This window comes from Panicum hallii, chromosome 5 (assembly GCF_002211085.1).
Source record: "Panicum hallii strain FIL2 chromosome 5, PHallii_v3.1, whole genome shotgun sequence".
NCBI classification, from domain to species: Eukaryota; Viridiplantae; Streptophyta; class Magnoliopsida; order Poales; family Poaceae; genus Panicum; species Panicum hallii.
This window is the reverse complement of record NC_038046.1, coordinates 307466-333895: the sequence shown is the minus strand read 5'-3', so window position 1 is coordinate 333895 and position 26430 is coordinate 307466. Positions and strand designations below refer to the sequence as shown.

Genomic DNA, 26430 nt, shown 5'->3' with positions numbered 1-26430 from the left:
TTCTTCTCCATCCCGTGCGAGCGAGAGAGAACAGCGGCCGACGGTGCGGCGCCACGGCAAGCCCCCTCGCCGGCGCGCGCGTCCACCGCAAGGTGAGCGCGCCGCCGTCGAGCGGCTTCACCGTGGTGCCCAGATTTGGCGCATGACGGGCGGCGCGACTGCGGCTCGCGCCTCTGTCCAAGCCTTGGCCCCCGGCCTTGCGCCGTCGGGTCGACGCGCCAGCATCCCAAGCGCGTCGAGGGTGGACGGCGCAAGGGGATTACAGGTAAGTCCTCCCTTGACCGCCGCCCCTTTTCTGTTGTAGCTAGGGTTAGGGTTAGGGTTTCGAGGGGTTTGTTCTGGGGATTCTCTCTGGGTCCTTTTCTGGGGTTCTACTCCCTTGAATCTTCCAAAACTAATCAACGCAAGTAGATAGGCGACTGATACCATTGTTAGACTTGGGATCGGCTACCGCATTGATTAGATTAGGAGAAACCATATGATACTAACACAAGCCGTGCGAGAGAGAGAGGCAGAGGGGGGCACGGGGTTATACCTTCGTGCCCTTGCGTCGCGCGCGATGCAGAGTTGCCTGCCATGGTCGGACGGCGCTGGTGCAGGCGGCGGCCGAGGGTGCGGTGCAGGTGCTCGCGGTGGTCGAAGTCCGGGTCGCGTCCACAGGCTCGAGATCGAGGCGAACAGTGGCCGGTGATGGTGCTTCCCGCCGCTACTGCGTTCAATCTAGATCGGCTAGGGTTGCAGTGTCGGTGGGGTGGCGGCGGCGGCGATTCTCGTGATCCGTGCCGCTGGCCCCCACCTATCCTTTTATAGCGCAGCGCGACGGGGGCCCACCAGCTAGGAACGAGCTGGGGCGCCCCCGGTCAGGGCGCGGAGGTGAGGAGGCCCATCGGGCCCGTTAGGGGCCGATGGTCTACGGGGAGATCAAACTAACAGCTGTGTCTCCACGTACTTGCTCCTAAGCTGCTCACCGAAGGACTTGAGCTGGTAGGTGACTACTGACGAGCAGCTGGTGGTAGAGGGGCGATGCCGGGGTCTCCCTTGGGGTTTCTGCTTGGGGAGGGCCGGCGTGGGGAGGCATGGGAGGCCGGCGGCGTGGAGGCCAGATCCGCCGGCAGGGAGGTCACCGGCGTGGGACGATGCCGGCGTGGAAGCAGATGCGACGCTCCTAGTGCCGTTTGGGGAGGGCGCCCATGGCAGCCTTGCAGACCAGATCAGCCGGCGAGGATGGTTGGGGTGAGGTTGACGGCGGCGTGGAGGCTTGGGGAGGCCACCGACGTGGGTAGGCCGCCGGCTCCGCGAACCTTAGCTGCGTCGCCTGGGAGCTCGGTGGGCAGGAGAGTAGCGTGAGGGAGAAAAGAACGGAGCTATCGTGAGGGAGCGAGGGAGAAAGAACGGAGGAGCCGAACCGGTATGCATAACCGATGGCAGTAAAGGGTGATTTACGCCATTTTTGGGAGAGCCCAACGCGGAGAAAATACAATGCGCAAGCAGGCTGCGGTGGAAGAATCTCATCGGGAACATCCTTCGGCTGATGCGTTCGAAACACGAACCGTGGCAGCCGACGCCCAACCAAACGGAGCGTTAGGATTTAGGCGAACGCCTGGTGCGGCATGCGCGGCGTCGTGGCGAAGCGAGCGCGTCCTGTCCTGCCAGCTGAAGCCATGCGTGCCGTGCCGGCAGGGTCGTCAACGCTGAGGCTGAGCCGACCAGCTGCGCGCGTACGCGAAGCTTCAAAGGCCATAGATGGGCCTTCGGAAACCCAAGGCCATATGGAACTTGTCCTGATGGCCCATGTTTATCTTTGTGCGGGTACAGCCCATGTGTACTACGCCTGCCTAAAGGCAGTCCAGTAGCCCACCATCACCAAAGGCAGTTCAGGTGGATGAATGTTGACAATCATAGCCCAAAGGTCACATTTTTCAAAGACGTCGTCAACACATCCTTTTTTTCATTGGACAGTGAACATCCATTGTTTTCGCTGACAAATTTATTCATGCATGCTGTGATGAAGAAATCTTGACCACTACTAGTAAGCGAGCAGCCATCGATGGGTGGTAATGTAATCGATCAGTAGGCCTTGGCGGTGACCATGGAGATGCCGGCGAACCTGGCGACGGCGCAGTCGGTGGCGAAGATGTCGGAGGACACGTACTTGGGCGCCCCGCCCATGATGGGCATGTTGGCGCTCACGCTCAGCTGGTTCACGTAGTCGGAGCGGTACGTCTGGCCGAGGACGCCGTGCACGTCGTCGGTGAGGTCGTAGAACTTGAAGCCCAGGTCCAGGTGCGCCAGGCTGTCGTCCTCGGTGACGCCGTAGTTGTGGACGCGGGACTCCTCCTCCGTGATGGGCACCACGCTGGCCATGATGTCCAGCACCCCGGCGAGCTGCACCCGCACGCCGTTGGCCGCGGTGGTCCTCGTCACCGACAGCCCCGGCACGGCGGCCGACTCCCAGCGCGCCCCGGCCTCGGCGGGGATGCTGACGGCCTCGTCGTCCAGGGCCAGCTCCAGCCGGTCCACGTCGCTGCTCCACTTGGCCGTCTTCTGGGCGCCCAGGTAGAGGCGGTGGTGGGCGAAGCGGATGCCGAGCGCCTGGATCCAGGTGAAGTCGCGCCTCATGCTGGGGTTGCGCTTGCCGATGAAGTGGGCGTTGATGTGGAGGTTGGCGTCGGAGAGGATGCAGAAGTCCTGGTCCCTCTTGCCGTGGAAGTAGAAGTTGTTGCCGTCGCCGCCGGTGAAGCGAGGGTCCCCGCACGACACGCCGGGGTAGAAGTCGCACACTTGAATCATATCATATCAAAAGAGGAACAAGGAAAATGACAGATTAGTGAATGCTAGCTACTACTAATGATCGATTATTAGTGAAGAAGAAGCAAGCAAAGCTCCTGTACGTACTGCAGAAGGTCTTGCATCCTGGGCAGAGGACGATGCACTGGTTAGGGCATCGCTTGTCGCATTTGGCGTTGCAGCTGGGCTTGTTGCCGTTGGGGTCGCCGCAAGCCAGCTGCTGGTCCCTCTTGTACTTGCCCGGGGTGATGATGTGGTAGTTGGACGGCAGCGGCTGCGGCCGAGTTGGCTGCTGTGCGGCGACGGAGGCGGCGGCGCACACGGCTACCAGGGCCGCAGAGACCACAACCAAACAAGTCCGGCGGGCCGCCATCTTCGATCTTGTTCGATTCCGATCGACGAGTGCACTACTCTACTGCTGGTGTGTCTGCCGATTGATATGGGCATGGGCCGGGACAATTTATAGGGCGGGCAGGCACAATGGATGGCATGGCCTGGTGGTGCGCGCGCGCGCGCGGCGTCGATCGTGGCGAAGCGACCACCTCGTGCTGTGCTGTGCATGCTCAGCCCAGATGCATGCTCTCGATCGACCGCCCTCGTGGCGTGCATGCCCAGCCCAGATGCTCGGCCGGCCGGCGTGGCGGTAAAGGCACACCCACCTGATGGTGGCCTCCGGCGGCAGGCACGCCGCCCCTTTGCTTCTTCCGATCCATAGGCATAGAGATGCCAGCTTGTGCGTGCATCTGAATGCACCGGCACCAATGTAGCCCTGCAGCTTTCTGTGCGTGTCACGACACAAAATTAACACACATTACACAGCTCTAGCGTTTAAATTTTATCATTTACTTCTCCGGCCATAAACACCTAACCCTTTGAATTTAGAAACTTTCATCCATCGACAATGCATTTTTTGACAAACTCGATCTCCGGCGACCTAAACGTTGGCATTAAAACAGGATAAGGTTTTACTGGCTACTCCTTCTGTTCCAAATTGTAGATTATTTTGACAGCAAATCTACATGCATAATTTTTACTACATATTTAGATATAATGATTATCTAGGTACATAGAAAAATCTACTTATCTAGATTTGCCAAAACGATCTATATTTTGGAACGGAGGAAGTACATCCTTGGATCTATAAAAAAATTAAATCCTCGCAAGAAAAGGATCTATGAACAAAGCATGATTTGTTCGCACACCGAGCCCGTGGAGATGTAGTCCTTGCACAGGTGAGTTGGCGTCTTCTATTAATAAGAGTTGCAGATCTTACAAACTTATTAGCTTGAAAATTACATTATACAACGAATGCAACTTTAGCAATCATAAGCAACTACCATATATAATTTAGTTATGAACTACTAAAGCGTATAAGTAGAGCCTAAAAATACATGATTATTTTCCTCACATCTAAATGCACGCAACTATTAGGGGAGGAAATGTAGAAGAACAAATTTGGCATTGCAGCACGCTAAATAACTCTCAAGTGCCTTTTAGCAATTAAAAGAACATATTAAATAATCTACAAACTTGGAAAGATTTGCTTTCGTTGCTCATAAAACTAACAATACGTTGTAGTACTTTTATTTTTTTAGAAAAATAATATATCAGAGGCCGTAGCCTCAGAATGGCGCTTCACTCACTCGAATATTAGTATGCAGCTAGAGTTGGGCAGGGCTTGATTAGGATGATGAAAAGGTACGGCCGGTGATTCCTTTCATTTGCTGCCCAATATAATTAATATAAGTAGTAGTCAACTAGATCTTTAGCTACTTGATTGGTTGATCAGCTAGCGTAGTCTCGAATCGCCACCAGTGAATTTTGTAATTGCGCGTCTAGTCCGGATGGGGTGCAATTATACTGGTTTGGGCAGAATGTCCCTACGTCCAGTTCGAGCTGTTTGTGCTCTGCACTAAGTTTGTAGTAGGGGTTATAAACAGGTGAAAGAGAGAAAGGGCTCCCAAATCTCTAGTGGAGTGTGTGTGTGTATGTGTGTGAATGTGAGTCTGAGTGTTTCTGTCCCCTCGGCGGGGGGTTCTCCTTCATAAAAGTTAAAGGGAAGGGAGTGGATACAGAGAGATCCCCGGGATCGTGCCGCCTCTCCTCCCTTCGCGTGGGCCCCACTAGCGCTGTAGATGATTATGGTGGCGCTCCCCGTGCCACGCCCTGGTGCGACGTGCGGCGAGCGCCCTAATGAAATGGGCGGTGCGAGTCCGCTGGGCCGCAAGACGGGCGACGTGCGCCATGACGAGACGGGCAGCGTGAGCCCCGGCCCGTTTTACGGCTTGACCCCCGGCGCGGTGGATGACCAGAGCTTGCCGTAGTAGCATGTCTTTTCCGAAGGTCATGTCATTGCACGTCATTACCTATCTTTACGCTAGAGGTTCGTTCCCCGGTGTAGCGTGTCACCTCACTAGGTCCTTGGGGGCCCCACGCCTCTGGGGCGGACGTGCACGACCCCTCACCCTTGGGGTTGGGTGAGGCGCCCTTGGGGTCGGGCGAGGCTACCGCGCCCGACCCTTCATCCTTGGGATCGGGCGAGGCGGCCGTGTCCTTCACCAGTGATTAGCGTTGGGCTGTCGGTGCCTCTTTCCCTGGTAGGCTATTTGCTGCCATTTGACGGCCCAGCTAGCCCAAACTGTGTACTTCAGGGGAGATAATCTGTGTGATCAGCTTCGTAAGGAACAATCTTTGGAGGATCCGTGATATTTGCCTCTGACAGTTAGTCTAATGAGGCAGACAATGTAATCCTATTCTCTGATCACGCTAGCTGTACAATTTTTTTTATAAAACAGGAGGAGGATCCCTACTGGATATATATTAAAAAAAAGAGTTTACAGGCAGTACAAGAGGTACTAGTTAAGGAGCGAAAATTTTCTAGCCAAGTAGACATTGATTGAACATGCTTTGATTGAACATGCTTTGATTTTGCACGATGGATAACCATTGCAAAATTTGTCTTGAAGAAGTCTAAAGTACTCTGAACTGTCGGCACTGGGACATGCAGTCTTGTTTTGAAGGTTTATAGAATACTAAAGGGGTTCAATTCCATATTACTGACTAGATTTAGTGTTGCCCAGCATTGTGCAGCAAAGTTGCAGTGCAAAAGGAGAAGATTCAGAGTTTCCATGGAACCTGTTTCACAGACAGCACAGATATAGTCATCAAGGAACATGTTTCTGCGTCTGAGAAGATATCTTGTGCTAAGTCTATCCTTCGGCAGCAGCTAGAAGAAAATTTTACACTTTAGTTGACAACAGGAACTCCATAACCAACTATATGCAGAATTCGGCTTCGTGAGGATACGACGTAGGACGAATCCAGGTGAACGCAAAGTGTTCCGATCCTGACCTGAACACGCCGGCGGCACGACGTGTTTGCTTCGCCGCGACGCACGCCGCCGGCCCCTATAAATTGGCATCTTCCCTGACCTGGTTCCTCACCACCGCACGTAGCAAATAAACACACACAAGTTGAAGGTGCTTCAGGCGACGTCGTCGATCAGCGCGTCGCCACCAATGGCCCGCCACCTCGCTGCATGTCTGGTTGCCGCCCTTGTCGCCCTGTGCGCCGCCGCGGCCTCTGTAGCGGCGCAGCCACCGCGCCCGCTGCCGTCCAACTACCATGTCATCACCCCGGGCAAGTACAGGAGGGATCAGCAGCTGGCCTGTAACGACGACAGGACCAACAACACGGCGTGCTTGGCCAAGTGCGACAGGCGCTGCCCTAACCAGTGCATCGTCCTCTGCCCAGGATGCAAGACCTTCTGCAGTACGCACAAGAGCTTGCTTTGCTTGCTTGCTTCTTCACTAGCTAATCGATCACTAGTAGACAGCTAGCATTCCAATAAAGTAACTTTTTTTCTTCTCATTTTCCTTCTTCCTCTTTTCATATGATTATTCGAATTCAAGTGTGCGACTTCTACCCCGGCGTGTCCTGCGGTGACCCCCGCTTCACCGGCGGCGACGGCAACAACTTCTACTTCCACGGAAAGAAGGACCAGGACTTCTGCATCCTCTCCGACGCCAACCTGCACATCAACGCCCACTTCATCGGCAAGCGCAACCCCGCCATGAGCCGCGACTTCACCTGGATCCAGGCCCTCGGCGTCCGCTTCGCCGACCACCGCCTCTACATGGGCGCCAAGAAGACCGCCAAGTGGAACAACGACGTCGACCGCCTCGACCTGGCCTTCGACGGCGCCCCCATCGACATCCCTACCGAGATCGGCGCCGTGTGGCAGTCCGCCGCCGCGCCTGGGCTCACCGTCACCAGGACCGCCACCACCAACGGCGTCAGGGTGCATCTCACGGGGATGTTCGACATCATGGCCAACGTGGTGCCAATCAGCGAGGAGGACTCCCGCATCCACAACTACGGCGTCACCGACGACGACAGCCTGGCGCACTTCGACCTCGGCTTCAAGTTCATCGACCTCTCCGACGACGTGCACGGCGTCCTCGGCCAGACCTACCGCTCCGACTACGTCAACCATCTCAGCGTGAGCTCCAAGATGCCCGTCATGGGCGGGGCGCCCAACTACGTCGTCTCAGACATCTTCGCCACCGACTGCCCCGTCGCAAGGTTCGGCGCCGGCCGCGCCGGAATCTCCATGGTTACAGCTGAGGCCAGTTAAAGAGCTGCTTGCACATACCACGACGTCCGCAAGATGATCGTTTCGCCAAGCTACCATTAGAGCATGAATAAATTTGTCAGCACGTCCTGGGCGTCCGGGTCCGGGTCAGCAGGAACGTCCGCTCGCGCCGTCCTCACCACGGCGCTCGTCTACCGTCTTCCCCGAGACTTCAGGAGCTGGATCACGACGCGCTCTCTACGGCACCCCTGCGATCGCACGTCTCCACTGCGATGCGCCTAGATAGGCATATGGTTAATCCATGCATACCGATGTACATGTATAAAACTCCTTGAGATGAATACAACAGTTCTTCGTTGGCTCTCATTCTGTTTCACACACCACAGGAATCTCAGATCTAAACTTAATCAAATTTATAATTATGTTAAGTTCATGGAATCATGGTCTTAGAATATCAATTTAAGCTGTAGACCGATATTGAAACCTAGGGCATTACTTGTAGTTGGCCATCCAGCCTACGGCACGGCTTTTTCCCCGGCCTGGGCCTGGCATGGGCACCGTGCCGTGCCTAGATCAATGCCTCAGCAAGTGGGCTGGCTCGGCCCGGCACGGTTAGCGGCCGGTCCAATACGCAGAGGCGGGCTCAGGACTTGAAGGTTGGGTATTAAAAATTCAAAAGGCAAAGAAAAATGGCTGTTTTATACCTATTATTAACATGTATACATTTGGTTATACCTTTAAATACTATAGATTAGCAAAAATAATGGATATTCAAGGAATACCCTTGAATACCAAGTGGGCCGCCCGTGCCAATATGGCCCGTAATTCTAGCCCATCAAACTAAATTTCCACCACCGACCCATATATATATATATATATATATATACATATATATATGGAAAATCCATTCTTGTCGCTACTCCCACATGTGTATCTCATGACGTAGGACGTATCTGACCCAACGAAAAGCATATACGTGAAGTATAGGAACATACTTAAAGTGACAAATGAGTATGTGGATATACGCACAGTGGTATACTGATGGTGAGAGTAGCTACACGCGAGTGTAGATAAACACACACTCATACATATTTTCATTGCTAGACCCTAACTTCTCATCACCCAAATGCACCTCCTCTCCCTCTCCTGGCTCTTGTGGTAGCGGCCGCCCTCCTACCTTTCTCCTCCTGATGGTGTCGGCGCCAGACCCCCTCCTTCCCTCCCTTGTGGTGGCGCGGCGCAGCCAGCTTGCTCTCCGCCTGTGCCTGCAACTACTCCCTTCCGGCCTTCCCCCGCTGCGGTTCGGCCAACGCTCGCCCCTCCTCCCTTTCCTGCGTGCTAGCATCGGCGCCCGCCTGTCCTCCCTTCTCTGCGCGGCGGCGCGGACGGCCTGGCGCGGCGGCGTGGCCGGCACCCACCCCCAATGATGGCGGCACGGACGGCGTGGCGGGGTGGTGCGGCTTGCACCCGCCACAACGACGGCGGCGCGGCAAGATCTGCGAGGACGAGCAGCACCGCGTGCGACGTGCTTACGCAGGCCAAATGGTCCAATCCTGTCGGCACGGCACTGCTAAGGCTGTCTCGTGCCTTGCCTGGGCCGCGGGGTCAACCCGTGGGCTAGCATAGCACAATCCGTTTAACAACCGTGCCTAATCGGACCATGCCTAACCCATTTAATAACCGTGCCTAATCGGACCATGCCTAATCAGGCTGGGCCAAATCAGGCCCGTGCCATGTCGGACCGGGCCGTCCGTCTGACCATCTATAGCATTACCTATAACCCGAGAGCAATCAGTTTGCACCCTGTATGTCATGATGTTCAACGGATCTGTAATGACGACTAAGGAGTGAAAAAAAAACAGCTTTGGTCACCCTTTGGGTCTAAAATTCTTTAGCACAGAGACATCTATGGACATCTCCAACAGCCTTACAACATCATGGCATATACTTTCTAAAAAGGTTCTCCAACAGAAGCAAAGCGCATAAGATGACCAAAAATCATGAGTTTAGCTCATGCATTGGCCAAAAATACTCAAAACACACACAAAAAACAGGCATGTCCAACAACTCTAGACTGACATGGAGGTCAAAAAAAAATTAGAGCTTTTAGCAATAAGTCATTCAAAATTTAAAAAAAATACATTGACTCCTCCAGTAAAACAAGAGCGTATTGGAATATAAAAGACAAGAGATAGAACTATTGTGTTAGGCTATAAATCATCCAGAATATAAAAATCCACATTGATGTCCCAGACATATATATGCAACGACATCAGAGGAAAAACAATCAGAGCTACAGGTCACCCTTTTGTCCTAAAAATATCCAAAGGAGAGATATCCATGGACACAACCAACACCCACAAAACGACACTTCAACACACAAAACATGATCTATAGAGTAAGCATGTACCAAAAAAATGTTAGGAATTTAAAAAATCCACAAACATGCAATGTATGATAGACCCGCAACGACATGGGAGTCATGAGCTAAAGCACAAGCTTTTTTTCTGCAAAAAGATCGAGAAAATTCAAAATAACAATATGGCATCTCCAATAAATTCAGAGCGAATAGGAAGACTAAAAACATTATCTATGTCACGCATTGGACAAAACATGCCCAGAGCAAAAAAAAAAACCCACTGATGTGTTAGTAAGACCTACAACGACATGGTAGGAAAAAAAAACATGAGTTAAAAAAAATTAATAGATGTGTTAGTAAGATCTACAACGATATGGGAGGCAAAAAAAAAATCTTTAGGTGACCCCTTAGGCCAAAAATTTTCTGGAATAGATATATCAAAAGACACCTTCAATATACCTGGAACTTCATGTGAGAATAAAAATAGGAGCTATAGCACATGCGTTTTGTAAGAAGTCCTTTAAAATTTGAAAAATACTATGGTTCCTCCAATGAATGCAGAGTGAATGGAAAGACTAAAGAAGCTATAACTCACACATTGGGCCAAAAATGGCCCAAACACGGCATTCCACATAAATGTCCAACAGACCAGCAATGACATGGGAGGCTAAAAAAATATGAGCCATAGCATAGATTGTTTGCAGACAGCCCTTGAAAAATTAAAAGTTATTTTGACCCTCCAATAAATCTGAAATGAATAGAAATAAAAAAGTATAAGCTAGCTAATGCATTGGGCCAAAAAAAAACCATGGAACTAAAAAAATCCACGCAAACATGTTCGGAATGCAATGACAACATGAGAGAGAGAAAACTTGAGCTATAGGTCATCTTTTGGGACAAAAACTATCCAAAGCAGATATATGAATGGGCAACCTCCAGCAGCCTTGAGGACATAATAAACACATGAGCTACAACACAATACTTTTGCAAAAAAAAAGTTCCATGAAATTCAAAAATGCCTTGGCACCTCCAGTAAGTCTAGAATGCATGGGAAGACTTAAGCTAATTGAAGCTCATACATTTGGCTATAAAATACTTAGGACTCAAAAATGTGCATACATGTCCGATTGACCACAACAAAATGGGGCGACAAAATGAGCTATAGGTTGCTTTCTAGACCAAAAAGACTCCTAAGCAAAGACATCGGATATGCATGGAAACCTCCAACAGCATTATATTGTAACGACATTTGAGGCTAAAATTCATGAGCTGTAACACAAGCATTTCTGCTACAAGTTTGTCACAATTCGAAAATGCTGTAACTCCTCCAATATATCCAGAACAAATAAGAAAGCAAAAACAAAACATGAACTATGTCCACACATTAGGCCAAAAATGTCCTAGTAGAGAACAAAAATACTGAACATAATAAGTAAGGTGGGATCACCTTTTGTATTTTTTTCTTTGAAAGTAGTACCTAATATTATCATTAACTTTGATGCACATACTACCCTATTTAATTACAAGTTATTCGGTCCACTTACAGTACATCATTTCTGATTAATGAGTTGTTTTTTAGGCGAATGATTATTTGAGTTTTCATCTCCCAAAATATTCCAATCTATCAACTTTGGAAGTACGTTAGCACCCTTAAGGAGTCATCGGGATGGGCCGTTCATTTGAAATGCACGCATTTGGTGGACTAACAACTTGTGAAGCTATGTGCTTTGCCGCTTTACGTACGTAGCCCGGATGCATGCATGCAGCCGCCTGACATGTGATCGATCACTCCATCCTCCAGATCGAGATAGAGAGCATCTCCTGCTGCAACAAATAATGCAATGCACGTCACCACCGTACCGCCGGTTGGATTGCTGGGATTCCAAGGATCTCATCTCCTGCAGGTGATCGAGTCCAGCACATCGCACGGCGTCTCTACCGGCTTAGCAGCAAGCAAGCTCGATCTGGATCGATCACCACCTGCATGCTCCTATAAATTGGCTGGCTCCCATGCCCGGCTCCTCACCACTCAACATTATTCTAGCTACTACTACAGGTAGCTAGCAGCTCAACACACAAACCAGCCAACAATGGCTTCTCGCGCGCGTGTCCTTGTGGTTGCCGCGCTGGTCGCCCTGTGCGCCGCCGCGGCCTCCGTCGCGGCACAGCCACCGGCGACGCCGCGGCCTCTGCCGTCCAACTACCACGTCATAACCCCGGGCAAGTACAGGAGGGACCAGCAACTGGCCTGCAACGACGACAGGACCAACAACACGGCGTGCTTGGCCAAGTGCGACAGGCGCTGCCCTAACCAGTGCATCGTCCTCTGCCCAGGATGCAAGACCTTCTGCAGTACGCACAAGAGCTTGCTTTGCTTGCTTGCTTCTTCACTAGCTAATCGATCACTAGTAGATAGCTAGCATTCCAAGAAAGTAACTTTTTTCTTCTCATTTTCCTTCTTCCTCTTTTCATATGATTATTCGAATTCAAGTGTGCGACTTCTACCCCGGCGTGTCCTGCGGTGACCCCCGCTTCACCGGCGGCGACGGCAACAACTTCTACTTCCACGGAAAGAAGGACCAGGACTTCTGCATCCTCTCCGACGCCAACCTGCACATCAACGCCCACTTCATCGGCAAGCGCAACCCCGCCATGAGCCGCGACTTCACCTGGATCCAGGCCCTCGGCGTCCGCTTCGCCGACCACCGCCTCTACATGGGCGCCAAGAAGACCGCCAAGTGGAACAACGACGTCGACCGCCTCGACCTGGCCTTCGACGGCGCCCCCATCGACATCCCTACCGAGATCGGCGCCGTGTGGCAGTCCGCCGCCGCGCCTGGGCTCACCGTCACCAGGACCGCCACCACCAACGGCGTCAGGGTGCATCTCACGGGGATGTTCGACATCATGGCCAACGTGGTGCCAATCAGCGAGGAGGACTCCCGCATCCACAACTACGGCGTCACCGACGACGACAGCCTGGCGCACTTCGACCTCGGCTTCAAGTTCATCGACCTCTCCGACGACGTGCACGGCGTCCTCGGCCAGACCTACCGCTCCGACTACGTCAACCAGCTCAGCGTGAGCTCCAAGATGCCAGTCATGGGCGGGGCGCCCAACTACGTCGTCTCAGACATCTTCGCCACCGACTGCGCCGTCGCAAGGTTCGGCGCCGGCCGCGCAGGAATCTCCATGGTCACTTCTAGGGCCTACTAAACTCGTTGTTACTTGCACGTACGTTGCCGTCGATGCAGCAAGCATGACGCATCGCCTATGGCAATACTCGTTTGGGAAGATCATCGCATGCAGTAATAATAAATTTATTTACCAACAGGCAAGAACCATCTTGTCGATGTTGGGAAGATCATATTATGGTGGAATTCAATGTTAAATCCGTTGCTTACTACCAGTCCCTGAAAAAACTCCATAATCATTATTTGATGATGTCTTCCATGGTTGTAATAATGTAAGGCGTTTGAGGGGCATACATTTGGTTGGCAACTAATTTTACCACACATTCTTAACTTTGGTGAATAAGCAATACTTTTGTGGCAAAGAAAAATAACCATTAAACTTGCATTGACAAAGTTAGAATTAAAAAAACTTACTCTTTATGGTTGTATAGGTCAAGGCCATATGAAAGGCCAGGATGTTTTAGGCCTCCTCCAAAGGTTATATAGTCAGCTGCTAGCCCATACAACTAAGAGATAGTCTAAGAGATATGTCTTTCAACAATTAAAATCAGACACTAGCTCATACACCTAGAAAGGCCATATATCAATCTTACTTATTTAGGGATGTGTGCATAAGATTATCTCTTAAACAAAAGATAGCTCTTCTTTCTTTCTCTTCCACATAGGTAAAAATCTGACGTGGCATAGTTACGAGCTAGCTGATTGATCTCCTTTGGAGGAGGTCTAAGAGCATCTCCAGCAGTTCTTCAATAAATATTTCCTAATAACATAGTTTTAGGATGTTCCAATATCACATTTTTATAGATTATTGGAAGAGACGTTTTTACAGTTCCCCAATAACCTCATCTCAATACAACTAATATATTGGGAGAGCTAAAATTCTCCCTATATTTGAGGGGAATTGGGGTAAAATATTGGAACAATCTAGTAATTATTGGAGAAAGAGAGAGATTTTAAAAAACTGCTGGAATATATTTTCTTCCCAATATTATCAGATTATTAAGCAAGGGAAGACCGCTGAAGATGCTCTAAACCTCCTTCCCTATCTTGTATGCTGCATCGACCTTCTGCTACCTTGGATGCCCTTTCGCCTCCGCCTACCTCACCGTTAGTTCATCCCACCGTCTAAGGAAGGCAAGAGGGGAGATCGATTAGCTGTTGGAGGATCGGATTGTGGCGCCGCCACCATTTTATTTTCGTTTTTAATACGCAAGGTGCTTTTAACGTGGCCTGGCTATGAGCATGTCTCTTTCTTCTCCAGCTTGTTGCGGTAGTAGCAGCGGCTCTAGTCCCTTGCTTGCTCGGCTCGTCCCAGGCAGCCATGGACGTCCCAACGCCTCGCCCTCCTGAACCGACGAGGTACCCTTCTCGTCATCAGACGGCCAGAGCCAGCATTGTACTGTACGCGGCCGCGATGCATGCATCGATCTTGCTGATGGTGGCATCCGAGCCGATGCACCGTCTCGACGTGCATGCCAGCCATAGCCATGCTTCGCCGCTGCCCGCGCGCGCGAAATTGCTCCCGTTCGACCTCCGCGGACGGCGGCTGAGTGTCCGCATCCACCACCGTCCACCGGGCTCAGCACCACGTACGGTGTGTCCTTGCTAGGACGCTGCCTCCACCGAAAGAGCAGCAACAATTATTATTTTCAATTGACTTTTACATCTCGTCTGCCATAATCGATTGTTTTTTTCTATTGTCAACCAATTTCTATATATCTTCATAATCCAGGCACGTGCTTCAGGATTCGATTGAGATAAAATGAATTTTACTCGAATGTTACCAAATTTATTGAAAAAAATAATAACATTTACAATACCAAGGTATTTATTTCATTGAATGCATCATGAAATATACTTCAACAGTGCATATATTATATAGTATAGTTGTTGCTATATTTTTCTATGGATTTGATCAAAGTTAGCTAATTTTAATTTAAGACAAACCTAATACGATATGCAAATAAAAACGGAGGAGTAGCTGGGGGCGTGTCGAAATGGGTCTTCCGGGTCGGGTAGTGGTAGGGATTTGCGAGTCGGAGCGGATAGAAGCGGGCTGGTCCTTGACTCCTGTTGACCACGCGACTCACGAGTCGCGCCTCCTCACCCCTCACTCGTGATACGGCGCACGGGGCTCGGGAGACCCCGCTACCATCACCAGCCGTCGCCACTTTCGCCATCCAGTCGTTCCGCAGGCCCTCCACCAGAAATGAGAAAATTGCAATTATAGGACTCCAAACAATGCGCTTCACAATTTTAACATTTGTAACGTTGACATTGTAAATTTGGGACTCCAAACATGTGTCTCTTGATTATACTGCCATTTGGGATATTTTCTCTCTTTTCTTTTTTTCAGGTATTTGGTAGGGTGAAATGACCTTCTTGCCCTTCCTCTTTTCTGTTGCACTCCACGTAGGTTCGTTTCTTCCCGATCGCTGAATCCCGATCGTTTTTCTCCTCGCAACAACTACGGCCGGCGCTGGTGCCATGGAGAAACCCCCGCCCAACGAAGCACCGGCCCCCGCCGCCCGACGAGCCCAACGAGGCAGCCCCTGTCTTCTGCCAGCCTTGGCCCCTGGCCAAGCGTGCTCCTAGGCGAGGCAGGCGCTCGGCCCTGGCCGCCCCCGCTGGCCTTGGATCCTAGTCGAGCGAGCCCCTAGCCGAGGTGGCAGGCGCTTCCTCCTAGACGATACTGCCCCTGGCATCCGCCGGCCTTAGGCCATCTCCAGCAACGTTGCCCTTCAAATCACCCATATTGGGGCAAAAGGCGTGGGCCCCACCTTATCTCTCCCCCATCCACAACATGGTTCCCAGCAGTGGCTCGTAAATCCGACCCCCATCTATCCACACCACCCAGAGCCGTCCTGACGAGCGCCGCCGCCCCGGCGAGCCCCGGCGCCACCACGACGAGCTCGAGCCGCCACCCCGCCAAGCTCGCCGCCCCCGACCTCGAACTCGAGCTCGGCCGCCACCCCGCCGAGCTCCGCCGCCCCCGACCTCGAGCTCGAGCTCGGCTGCCACCCCGACGAGCTCGACGAGCTCCGCCGCACCCCGACGAGCTCCGCTGCACCCGACCTCGACGCACGCTCGGCCAGCGGGGCCTACTGCCGTGTGGCACTTCGTGGTTGGCTACTTCTGATGGGAGATTGGATGGGAGAATCTGGGAAACCCGTAGGTTTAGGCAACGTTGGGAGGACCTCGGGTTTTGGGAGGAGCTATGGGGGACCTGCTGGAGCAATGAACAGTAGCTAAACTCCTATATTTTGGGATAAAGTGTGGGATTGGGGACACTGCTGGAGATGGTCTTAGCCCCTGGCCGAGGCAGGCCCCAGCCGAGGCAGCGCCGGCCGTTGGCGAGGCCCCAAGCGGGCAGGCCACGCCCGGCTCGGGAGGAGCCCCCTACTCTGCTGCCTTTGCTGGTTTTCCTCTGCACTCCGGTAAAATTGCTCTGCATGCTCGCATGGTTTTTGTTTTAGTGACTAGCTTCAGAGTATCTATTGTAACTGTACAATCGTCGTACGAAAAATATGGCAGGAGTTGATTGGAATAGCTTACAGATAGTAGAGATACACGATGAGGAAAGTCGAATTGCACTTATAAGTGAAAATCGGATGTATGAACTTATGAACTTTTAGGCTTGAGAGAAGAGGAGACAACTAATGTACCTACAGAGATTTTTGATCGTCCATTGGATCAACAGGGTCTTGATTATGATGGTGCTGCCATTCCTACTAGTGATGCCGTACCAAGTGAGGTGGTGATTTTATATGATAAGAACAATCCACCAATGGTTGTTGGTACACTCTACCCAATAATGAAGGAGTTCAAGATGGCAGTGCAGACAGTATGCCATCAATAAAGAGTTTGATTTAGGAACCGAGAAGTTAGATATGAAGAGATATAGGTGTTTTTGCAAGTCAAGTGATGATTGCCCTTAGAAAATAAATAGCAGCAAACATAAAGGGAAAAGCACTGCAGAGGTGAATAAATTGATTTGTTTTGATTAATTCTCTCTTTTTTTGCAAAATTAATAAGGTTCTCGTTGTTTGTGTGCTTGCAAGTAACAGTTTTGGTTGATCACCATGTGTTTCTACCATAAGGTTCAAAACTACAACTCCATCCCAGAAGTAGGTGGCTAGCAAGGTCGTGGATATCAGGTTAAGTTGCAGAGTCAACATAATATAACAATTCCTATGATACTGTATGGTGGGGCAAAGATAAAGCTCTTGCCGAGGTATAAAGCTCTTGCTGAGGTTTATGGTAAATGGGAAGAGAGTTTTGAGTTTTTGTTCAAGTGGAAGGCCGAGTTACTTAAGAGGTGCCCTAGGAGTGTTGTGGAGATTGAGGTACTTGAAGATGGTGGTGAAGTGTATTTTCATCATTTTTTCTGTGCTCTTAAACCATGCATTGATGGTTTCTCGAAAGGTTTTAGGCCTTATTTCAGCATAGATGCTACAACACTTAATGGAAGGTGGAATGGCCACTTAGTCGCAGCTGTAGGGGTGGATGGTCACAATTGGATGTATCCAGTTGCTTATGGCTTCATAGCTTGTGAAACACAAGATAACTTAACTTGGTTCATGCAACAATTAAAGAAGACAATAGGTGATCCTCCACTCCTTGCTATTTGTTTAGATGCTTGCAAGGGCTTAGAGAATGTAGTGAAAAATATTTTTCCAAATGCAAAGCAAAGAGAATGCTTTTATCATCTTATGAAAAATTTTATGAAAAGGTATAGAGGGTTCAGCCAGATATATCCCACTGCAAGGGCTTACAGAGAAGATATATTCTATGAACATATGGCAACAATTATGACTCAATCACCAGAAGTAGTGATGTGGTTACAAACCCATCATAAGCTACTATGGTACAGATGTAGCTTCAATCCAGATATTGCAGAGTCATTCAATAACTGGATAAGAGACCATAAAGACTTACCCGTGGCCGACCTTGCTGAAAACATTAGAGAAATGATCATGCGATTATGGAATAAGAGAAGAATCATTGCATACAGGCTACCCAAAGGTAGGATACTTCCAGCCATTATGCTTCAGCTAAATGCAAATACTAGAGGTCTCTTACCATAGCAGGAAAATTGAGAGGCATATTGTGAAGTTAAATCAAAGGACTAGGACTTGTCTTGAATGGCAGCATACTGGTAAGCCATGTCAACATGTATTGGCCTTTGTAAGTAGCCAAAAGGAATTTGATCTTGAACAATTTGTGCATGAGTACTACTCGATGGATAGGTTCAAGGCTGCTTATGCTGGAGAGATTAAGCCAATGACAGACAAAATGCAATGGCCAGAGGTGAAACTACCATTTGTTGGTGCACCTTTTGCTAAAGGAGAGGTCGGGAGACGAAGAAAACTTAGACTGAGAGGATTTATGGAAGGTGGTCACAAGAAGAAAGGTGCCAAAGATGGTGACGATACAACCGAAGATGGAGGAGCCAACGTAGGTGATAATGCTATTACTCCCACCAATGCAAAGGGACAGAAAATGAAAAGAGGACCTATGACTTGCTTAAAGTGCGGTAAACAGGTCGCAGGCAAGCTAGTTCCAAGTGCCGACTCAATATGATAGAAAAAAGAGGCAAGTATTGATTTCTTTCATCTACAATTTGAATACCACCTGATGTCATTATAAATTAAATCTATTTTACTTGTAGGAAGCAGAAGTAACCTAGTAGTAAGAATGTTACAAAACTGCACCAAAAGAACTTAGCACACCAAAGAGACCAACTAGAGAAGATATACTACGCGATAGTCCAGGAAGGATCACTAGAAGGTAAGGAATACTAATACATTTACCATATAACAAGTATTTGCATATATTTAATTATCATGCCATATTTTTGCAGTGGACTTGCAAAATTATTAGGAGTGGGCAACTCTTCACAACCGCTACCACTGGTCCTGAGAGGATGCCTATTGCGGTTGTACCAAAGAAGATGACTCTAAAGATAAGGCTTAATATTGGATGAATAATTTTTTATGATTTGTGATGGCTTCATTAGATGTAAACTCATACTTTATTTGATATGAGATGGAACTCGTTTAGAACAAAATTATTAAAGCATGTGAGATGAACTTGTTTAAGCTAAATTTATGGATTTTCAAGATGAACTCATGATTATTGTGTTTATAATTGTACCCAGATTATTCTTTTTTATCATTTTAATATTCAGAATTTTTTGCATAAAAATGATATGCACATTTTTTCCAGCGGCGGCGGCCAGCCAACCTAGGCGGCGGCGGCCGGCGGCCGGCGGCCGGCCAGCCAGCCTGCCTGCCTAGTTGCGGTGGGCGGGTCAAAAAAAAAGGCCAGCAGTCAGCCTGCCTGGTCACGAGGGAACAAACTAGACGCGGGGTGCAACAGAAAAGAGGAAGGGCAAGAAGGTCATTTCACCCTGCCAAATAACTGAAAAGAAAAAAGAAAAGAGGGAAAATACCTCAAATGGCTGGAAACGGCTAGGACTAGCGATTACACAAATCCTGAAAAAGAATAGACAACTTTGGATCCGGTACTATGACTGTACTATGCTTGACCCCAATGGAAGGAGGCTAGCAACCTGTTCCAACCTGTGAAGCCAGTAGTACCCCACCTAGGTCCTGTTCGTTTCCTACCCTCTAAACTTTAGACCCATCACATCAAAGAGAATCTTGCCATTTAGAAGTATTAAATAAAATCTGTTTATAAAACTTTTTGCACAGCTGGGTGCTAATTCGCGAGACAAATTTAATGAGCCTAATTAATCCATAATTTGCCACAGTGATGCTACAGTAATCGTCCGCTAATCATGGACTAATATACCTCATTAGATTCGTCTCGCGAATTAGCCTTGGGGTTCTGCAATTAGTTTTGTAATTAGACTTTATTTAATACTTCTAAATGATAAGATTCTCTTTGATGTGACCCCTCTAAACTTTAGACCTCAGGAAACGAACGCATATCGCGGTAGCGCCTGGTCGCCTAGTAAAAGAGCTGTTTTTGGAACTTTTCTCTGCATGCACATATCCTTTTGATCAGCATATAGTCTTTGTATAATTTATTTAATTTGTGTTATGTCTATCATGGACTGTACAATGTAACAATATATTTTCTTATGCAGGTTCAGTGGAAGAATATCATATTTGATCACATGAAGTATGCAGAAAATGGCTCATTCAATGAGTCGGCTTAGTTTTATGTGTTGTATCAGCTTCCAATCTCTCTTCTAGAAGTCAGAACATCATATGTTTATCTATCACTTAGAGGTATTTGCTTAGCTTATAACGTCAGGTGTTTGTCACCTAGCATGCAGTAGCAAAATCAATATAATGTAAAGAGCGGTATGCGTTCTTGTACCGAGAGTTTATTGGAAGTCCCAGCTTCACGATGTTCAAAGCTTGCATTGTTTTGCTCGCTTACTCGCCCTTCTCACCTCCGTACAGCAGGTAGGCTCTTCTTCCTCTCCTCTCAGATTCGTCCCCTCTCCTCCCTCTTCATGCACCAGCAGACCTAATCGCTCCTCTCTTCTCTGTTCTTCATTTCAGTGAGATTTCGTGAGGAATCCGAGCTGCATGCGAGGCAAGTGAGTTCGCAACCCTAACCCCTTTTTTCTTCCCTGTGTAGATTTGTTGTTTTCCTACCCCTAGATTCTCTAACTCTATCATCTCAAATGTGCAGCCCCCCACTGGATCAGAGTTCTTTGCTTGTTTAGAGGTAAAGATCTATCCTGGGTGCTATTATTTCGATTTTTGTTTTATCCCCATGATTTTTGGTATGCGACATGGTGAAGATTGAGTCTTTTTTTTGCAGAACTTCAGATTTGGTGCTCCTTTCTCTCTTCCCCTCAGATCTGCTCGTTGACTGGCTTTCTGCTGCTCCTGTTGTGGTAAAGAAAGCATGAACCTCTCCTTTTCTAAGTGTTCTAATAGATGTTCTGATATATGACCGACGCTTGTATGTTTTTGCTGTGCTATGGATGCTATTTGTGTGATAAAAATCCCAGTATTCATGGTTGATGGAAAAATCTTTGCTGAACATACATGTCCATGTTTTCTATCATGGTTCAGTTCCGAATCTGTGTTAATCTGAGCATTTGTTCATGCCAGTGATGCTGTTATGCTATGAATCTGAGCATTCTTGTCCATGCCAGTGATGCATAATTTATTAATCTGAGCAAACTTGTCCAATGCCAATGATGCATTTTTTATTAATCTGACAAACTTGTCCACGCCAATGATGAATGTTTTATTAATCTGAGCAAACTTGTACATGCCAATGATGAATGTTTTATTAATCTGAGCAAACTTGTCCAAGCATTTTTTATTAATACAAGCAAACTTGTCCATGCCAATGATGCATTTTTTATAATCTTGAGCAAATCTGTCCATCCAATGATGACTCTGTTATTAATATGAGCATACGTGTTAGCTGTCAACGATGCTTCCTGTTTTGTTCAAACACTTAAGCCTAGCCCTCATTGTGATCTTTTTAGATGGCTCTGCTGGTGGTGCTGGTGGCCAGGCTGCTGGTGCTGCTGGGCAGCCGCCTAGGGCTGCAATGAGGTGGACCAATGCCATGTCAGGATTTATGCTTCACCGCATGTGCCAGCTGATCTCAAATGGGGTGAGAACTGATAGAGGTTTCAAAGAAGTACACCTCAACCACGTTGCCAAGGCTCTGCAAGAGTTTTCAGGCAATGAGGTTACTAGCACCCAGGTGTACAACCACCTGAGGAAGTGGAGGCAGAGGTGGGTAAGAGTAACCAAACTTAGAGAACTTAGTGGTACTTTGTGGGATGAGGACACCTCCATGATCACTTTGGAGGAGGAGCACTACAAGGGGCATGTGAAGGTGTGTTGACCTGCTAATATAGGCTGTTGCATTCATGTTTTATTTATATATCTTCTTTAGATTCTGACTTCTAAAAATGCATTTTAGGCACACCCTAAGGATGCTGACGTACTGAACAAGCCCATTGAGAACTACCAGCAGATGCAGATCATATTTGGCAATGGGCAGGCAACAGGCAAGTTTGCCATGGGTCTAGTGAGCCGTTGGGATCCCCATCTGACTTTGCTGAGAGCACACTTAATGTGGATTCTGATGTTGGTGTTGCTACTGGTGGTACTGCTGAGGCAACCAAAACACATGCTGGTGATGGTGCTGGTAGTGGGTCACCATCTGAGGTTGGCAACAAGAGGAGGAGGTGCATGCTTAGTGAGGGGAACATTATTGTCCTAACTGGCATGACAGATGCAGTGAACAGATGCAGAGACCAAGGTTGAGAATTCCCACCCTGAGCTCTATGGTGCTGTCATGTTCATACCTGGCTTCACTGATGAAGCATTGATGGCTGCCTACAACCATCTGCTTGACAACAAGGCTCAGGATACTGCATTTGTCAAGATGAATGACTCTCACAGTGTGTTGTGGCTAAGGTCCTACTTGACCAAGCACTACTACATGCAGAGGGTGGTCCTCTATTTCTGATTGATCCATCTTTTGTGCAGTGAGCCTGCTGATCAGATGGTGGTTTCTTTTGTGCAGTTAGCCTGCTGATCTGCAAGTGCCTTCTTTTGTGCAGTGAGCCTTGAGCTCTGATGGTGGCTAATCTTGAGCATTGAGGATGATGCACTCATGGTGGCTGGTTCTGCACATATCTCCTCTTGCCTTCACTTGTGCAGTTGATCTGATCCTGCACTCTTTTGTGCAGCTAACTTTCTCTCTTTTACTAACTATATCATATAGTTACTAATTGATTATAAATGATAGTGTCACAGCTGCTACTGGAAGCCCTTAGAGATGTGTAACTCAATTGTGAGTTAGCTGATGTGCATTGGACACTTTTGCTGGATCAACCAGTATCATTGGATGTGATGTCATGGAAGACTGCTCATGTGCTTATTTCATTGCTTTTGATATTATTGTGTTGAACTGAGCATATGCCCATTGCCAATGATGTTGTGTTGAGCTGATGATATGTGCATTGCAATTGTTTTCCTTCATTCAAGCTGAGCATATGCCCATTGCCAATGATGATATGTTTATCTATTTATGGCTCTTTACATATTTTTGAATATGTTCCTTTTCCTGACCATAGTTGTAAAATGCATATGATGAATGTTTTCTCTTGCTAACTATATAGCCAGCAGCTATGTCAGGTTTGCCGTGTTCAAGTAGACGGCTTCAGTGGTGCTTGCTACAAAAAATACAGAACAAGGGAAGAAGCCTTCGCAGCGTTCTACGGCCAGCAAGATGAAACAAAGGTTACAGCTGCTACATCCAACATGAACAAGACTGCGTTTACACGTAAAGATGCCATAATAGTAGTCCTGCATGCAATGGTACTAGTTCAAGCTCCAGCCATTGTATTTTTTATTAAAAAAATGATGTAATATTGCCTTAAAACTAGCTATGAGAACTCTTATACTGCTTGTTGGTAACCTCACCACTCCATGCAAGAGGTAACAAAACCAACTTGCATCCAGCCAACCAAACAACCTGATCTTGCATCTGAATTTAAATCTGGCTGTGCATTCATGCAACCAAACATCATCTCCCACTGGCCTGACAAACCCCAATTGCATGCACACAGCCAGACTACCGGGGGCCTGGCGCTCTAATGCGAGCCAGGCTCCTTGCTCCTTGGAGAAGACAACCAATCACGCCCGTAACGCCGTGCTAAATGGGTTGGCATTTGATTTTCAAAAAAATTAGGTTGGGGCAGGTGAGGGGCGGGTTCAGCCCATTAGCAGGGCTACTTGCTAGCTGATGATTTATTTTCTGAATGATATATATATAATCCTTTCTACACTCATTTTTTGTGGTGCACGCTTTTTTCTTCTCCCGGGTGAAAATACTCGCTTTTTTCTTTTTATTTTTCAATGCTGGCGTGTTAAATTGCTATTAGTTCAAAAGGTGACTTAAAAATCACCCGAAAGATGGTTTGCGTATTTTGGTTGGCACATGTGTTGTAAATAAATTCTTTTACTCTGCAATGGACGAGAAGAATTCCACTTGGTGATTGCTAGATGGTCTTTTTGTTGATAACGGATGAAAACAAAACGATCGTTTGCAAATTATAAAGCACAGAGTTCTCTTGGGCCCAGCTTGCACGGATGACGACCGATATGATGGTTTGGCCCAGCAGCGTGAGTCGGCAGGCCCATGCCGTGATCGATAAATAATCCGGCCCATAACACACTTACCCGAAGCAAAACAAAAAGGGACTGCTGCTGATCTCGAGTAGTAGGGTTGACGACGAGCTATCAATTCGCCTGAATGGAGTAGGGTACCAGTTTTATTTTGGTTCTTTACAGCTGGCCGGCCGGCCCGCCGGAGATCTGTCTGTCACTTTGTCCCCTCATACGCGACTTCCCATGTAAGCCGCTTGACCTCCACTTCAGCTCAACGCGGGTCACCATGCAATGCATGCATAAGAATCCCAGGCCAGCAGAGCAGATGGATCGATCGACCGCAAGAGACCTACCTACCTAGCTAGCTAAACTGCAGGCAGGTCTCTGCTGATCGATGATAATGGCGAGGCGCGGCAGGTCCCTTGCTGCTGCTGGCTGCAACCTGGTGCTGGTGGCGCTCCTGGTGTGCGCCGGCGTGGCCTCGGCAGCGGGGCAAGCAGGAGGGACGCCGCAGCCGAGGCCGTCGGGGCGGCTTCCCCCGCGCAACTCCAAGTTCGTGACCCTGACACCCAAGGCGTTCGGGCACAAGCGCAACTACCAGGTGTCCTGCTCCGACGAGGGCGGCCCGGACTGCTACGTCGGATGCCCAAAGGAATGCCCCAACAAGTGCCTCGTCTTCTGCGCATACTGCCTCAGCTTCTGCAGTACGTACGCCTTTAATTTCTTCTTTAATATCTTCGATTCAATTCACATTTTATTCAACTAGCACACGGTGTCAATGCATTACTACGGGTAATATAAATTTACCGTCAATTTTGTGCTGGTCCTACCGTGATCACACGAGACATTGATTATCCGGGTTCCGATTGAAATTCTGATTGATTTATCTAATCTTGTAGTGTGCGACATCTTCCCCGGCACCTCCTGCGGCGACCCTCGCTTCACCGGCGGCGACGGCAACACCTTCTACTTCCACGGCAAGAAGGACCAGAACTTCTGCATCGTCTCCGACGCCGACCTCCACATCAACGCCCACTTCATCGGCAACCACAACCCGGACCTGAAGCGCGACTTCACGTGGGTGCAGGCCCTGGGCATCACCTTCGGCGCCGGCCACCGCCTCTACATTGGCGCCCGCAGGGCCGTCGAGTGGGATGAGGACGAGGACCACGTCCAGATCACCTTCGATGCGGAACCTGTCGACATCGACGCCGTCAAGAAGGCCCGCTGGGTGTCCAAGGCCCTGCCCGGCCTCTCCGTCATGCGCATGGACACCGTCAACACCGTTATGGTGGAGCTGGACGGCGTCTTCAGCATCTCGGCCAACGCCGTGCCCATCACCGACAAGGACAATCGGATCCACAAGTACGGCAGGACGGAGGGCGACAGCCTGGTGCACCTGGACCTGGGCTTCCAGTTCCACAACCTCACCAAGGACGTCGACGGCGTGCTCGGGCAGACCTACCGCCCTGGCTACGTCAGCAAGGTGGACATCAAGGCGAAGATGCCCATCATGGGCGGCGCACCAAAGTACCTCTCCAAGGATGGTCTCTTCTCCACGGACTGCGCCGTCTCTAGATTCCGCCGGACCGCCGGCAACGGCGTCACCACATTCGCCTACTAATAAATTAACACGCACATATACATACATACATACATACATACATACATACATATAAATGGCGGGCCGCCGCCGCCGACCCGTGCCATGCACAGGGAATAATAATTAAGCCAAAAAATATTGATCGATTGTCTTGCATTGTGTACATTCACATAGCGCCTGTTTGGTTGGGTGGCCAACCCCAAACCAGGCTCCCGATAGCCACCCAACTCGCGTTTGGATGCATGTACAAGACCCTTAGCCTGCCACGAGCCAGGCTTAGCTAAGCCGTAGCTGCTCAACTCTGCGCATCGAATCACCTCCCGTGCATCCACCGCCCACCTCCTTCCCTGACTTCCCGCGGCGCGCCTCTTGCTTGCACGGCGGCAGAGACGAGACGCAGCGCTGGGGGCTGCTCTGATTGCTAGCTTGCTCGGTAGGGGCTGCAAGCTTCTCAGAGGTGGCAGCGAGAGCTGTTGCCGCTAGCTCGCTGTGATGAGTGGCACCCATGCTCCTTGGCAGCGTCCATGGCGGGAGCTCTCGTAGCTCGATTCGCCATGTACAGGGAGGTTCACGAGCTCTCGACAAGGAAGGGATTCACGGGCGGCGGAGCTTCATTCGGCCGCCCTGGGGCTCAATTAGCGGAGGCGGATTTCTCCACGCCTCCCCTGCGCCGCCGGCAGTCACCTCGAGTTTGTGGCGCGAGGATGGGAGGAAGAGAGATGGTACGTTCACCGATATCCAATACAGGATCATCCTATCAATTT

The 26430-nt window shown here is 49.3% G+C and overlaps 4 protein-coding genes and 1 pseudogene across 4 annotated transcripts; 4 read left to right on the top strand and 1 right to left on the bottom strand.

The window, feature by feature from the left end:
- Positions 1-1921: 1921 nt before the first annotated feature.
- LOC112891632 lies at positions 1922-3205 on the bottom strand. The gene is made up of 2 exons (XM_025958539.1): positions 2896-3205; positions 1922-2780 (listed from the first exon to the last, which is right to left on the bottom strand). Exons 1-2 carry the CDS (start codon positions 3158-3160, stop codon positions 2068-2070), a joined length of 978 nt encoding a protein of 325 aa, XP_025814324.1. The 5' UTR covers positions 3161-3205; the 3' UTR covers positions 1922-2067.
- Positions 3206-6243: 3038 nt separating this feature from the next.
- Positions 6244-7711, top strand: LOC112891630. The gene is made up of 2 exons (XM_025958538.1): positions 6244-6558; positions 6699-7711. Exons 1-2 carry the CDS (start codon positions 6306-6308, stop codon positions 7421-7423), a joined length of 978 nt encoding a protein of 325 aa, XP_025814323.1. The 5' UTR covers positions 6244-6305; the 3' UTR covers positions 7424-7711.
- Positions 7712-11796: 4085 nt separating this feature from the next.
- Positions 11797-13255, top strand: LOC112891629. Its single transcript, XM_025958537.1, has 2 exons — positions 11797-12092; positions 12232-13255. Exons 1-2 carry the CDS (start codon positions 11831-11833, stop codon positions 12954-12956), a joined length of 987 nt encoding a protein of 328 aa, XP_025814322.1. The 5' UTR covers positions 11797-11830; the 3' UTR covers positions 12957-13255.
- Positions 13256-20254: 6999 nt separating this feature from the next.
- On the top strand, positions 20255-23424 carry LOC112895296 (annotated as a pseudogene).
- A 983-nt stretch (positions 23425-24407) lies between these two features.
- LOC112894808 lies at positions 24408-25800 on the top strand. The gene is made up of 2 exons (XM_025962620.1): positions 24408-24767; positions 24963-25800. The coding sequence occupies exons 1-2, from the start codon at positions 24458-24460 to the stop codon at positions 25685-25687; spliced, it is 1035 nt and encodes a 344-aa protein (XP_025818405.1). The 5' UTR covers positions 24408-24457; the 3' UTR covers positions 25688-25800.
- The last annotated feature ends 630 nt before the right edge of the window (positions 25801-26430 follow it).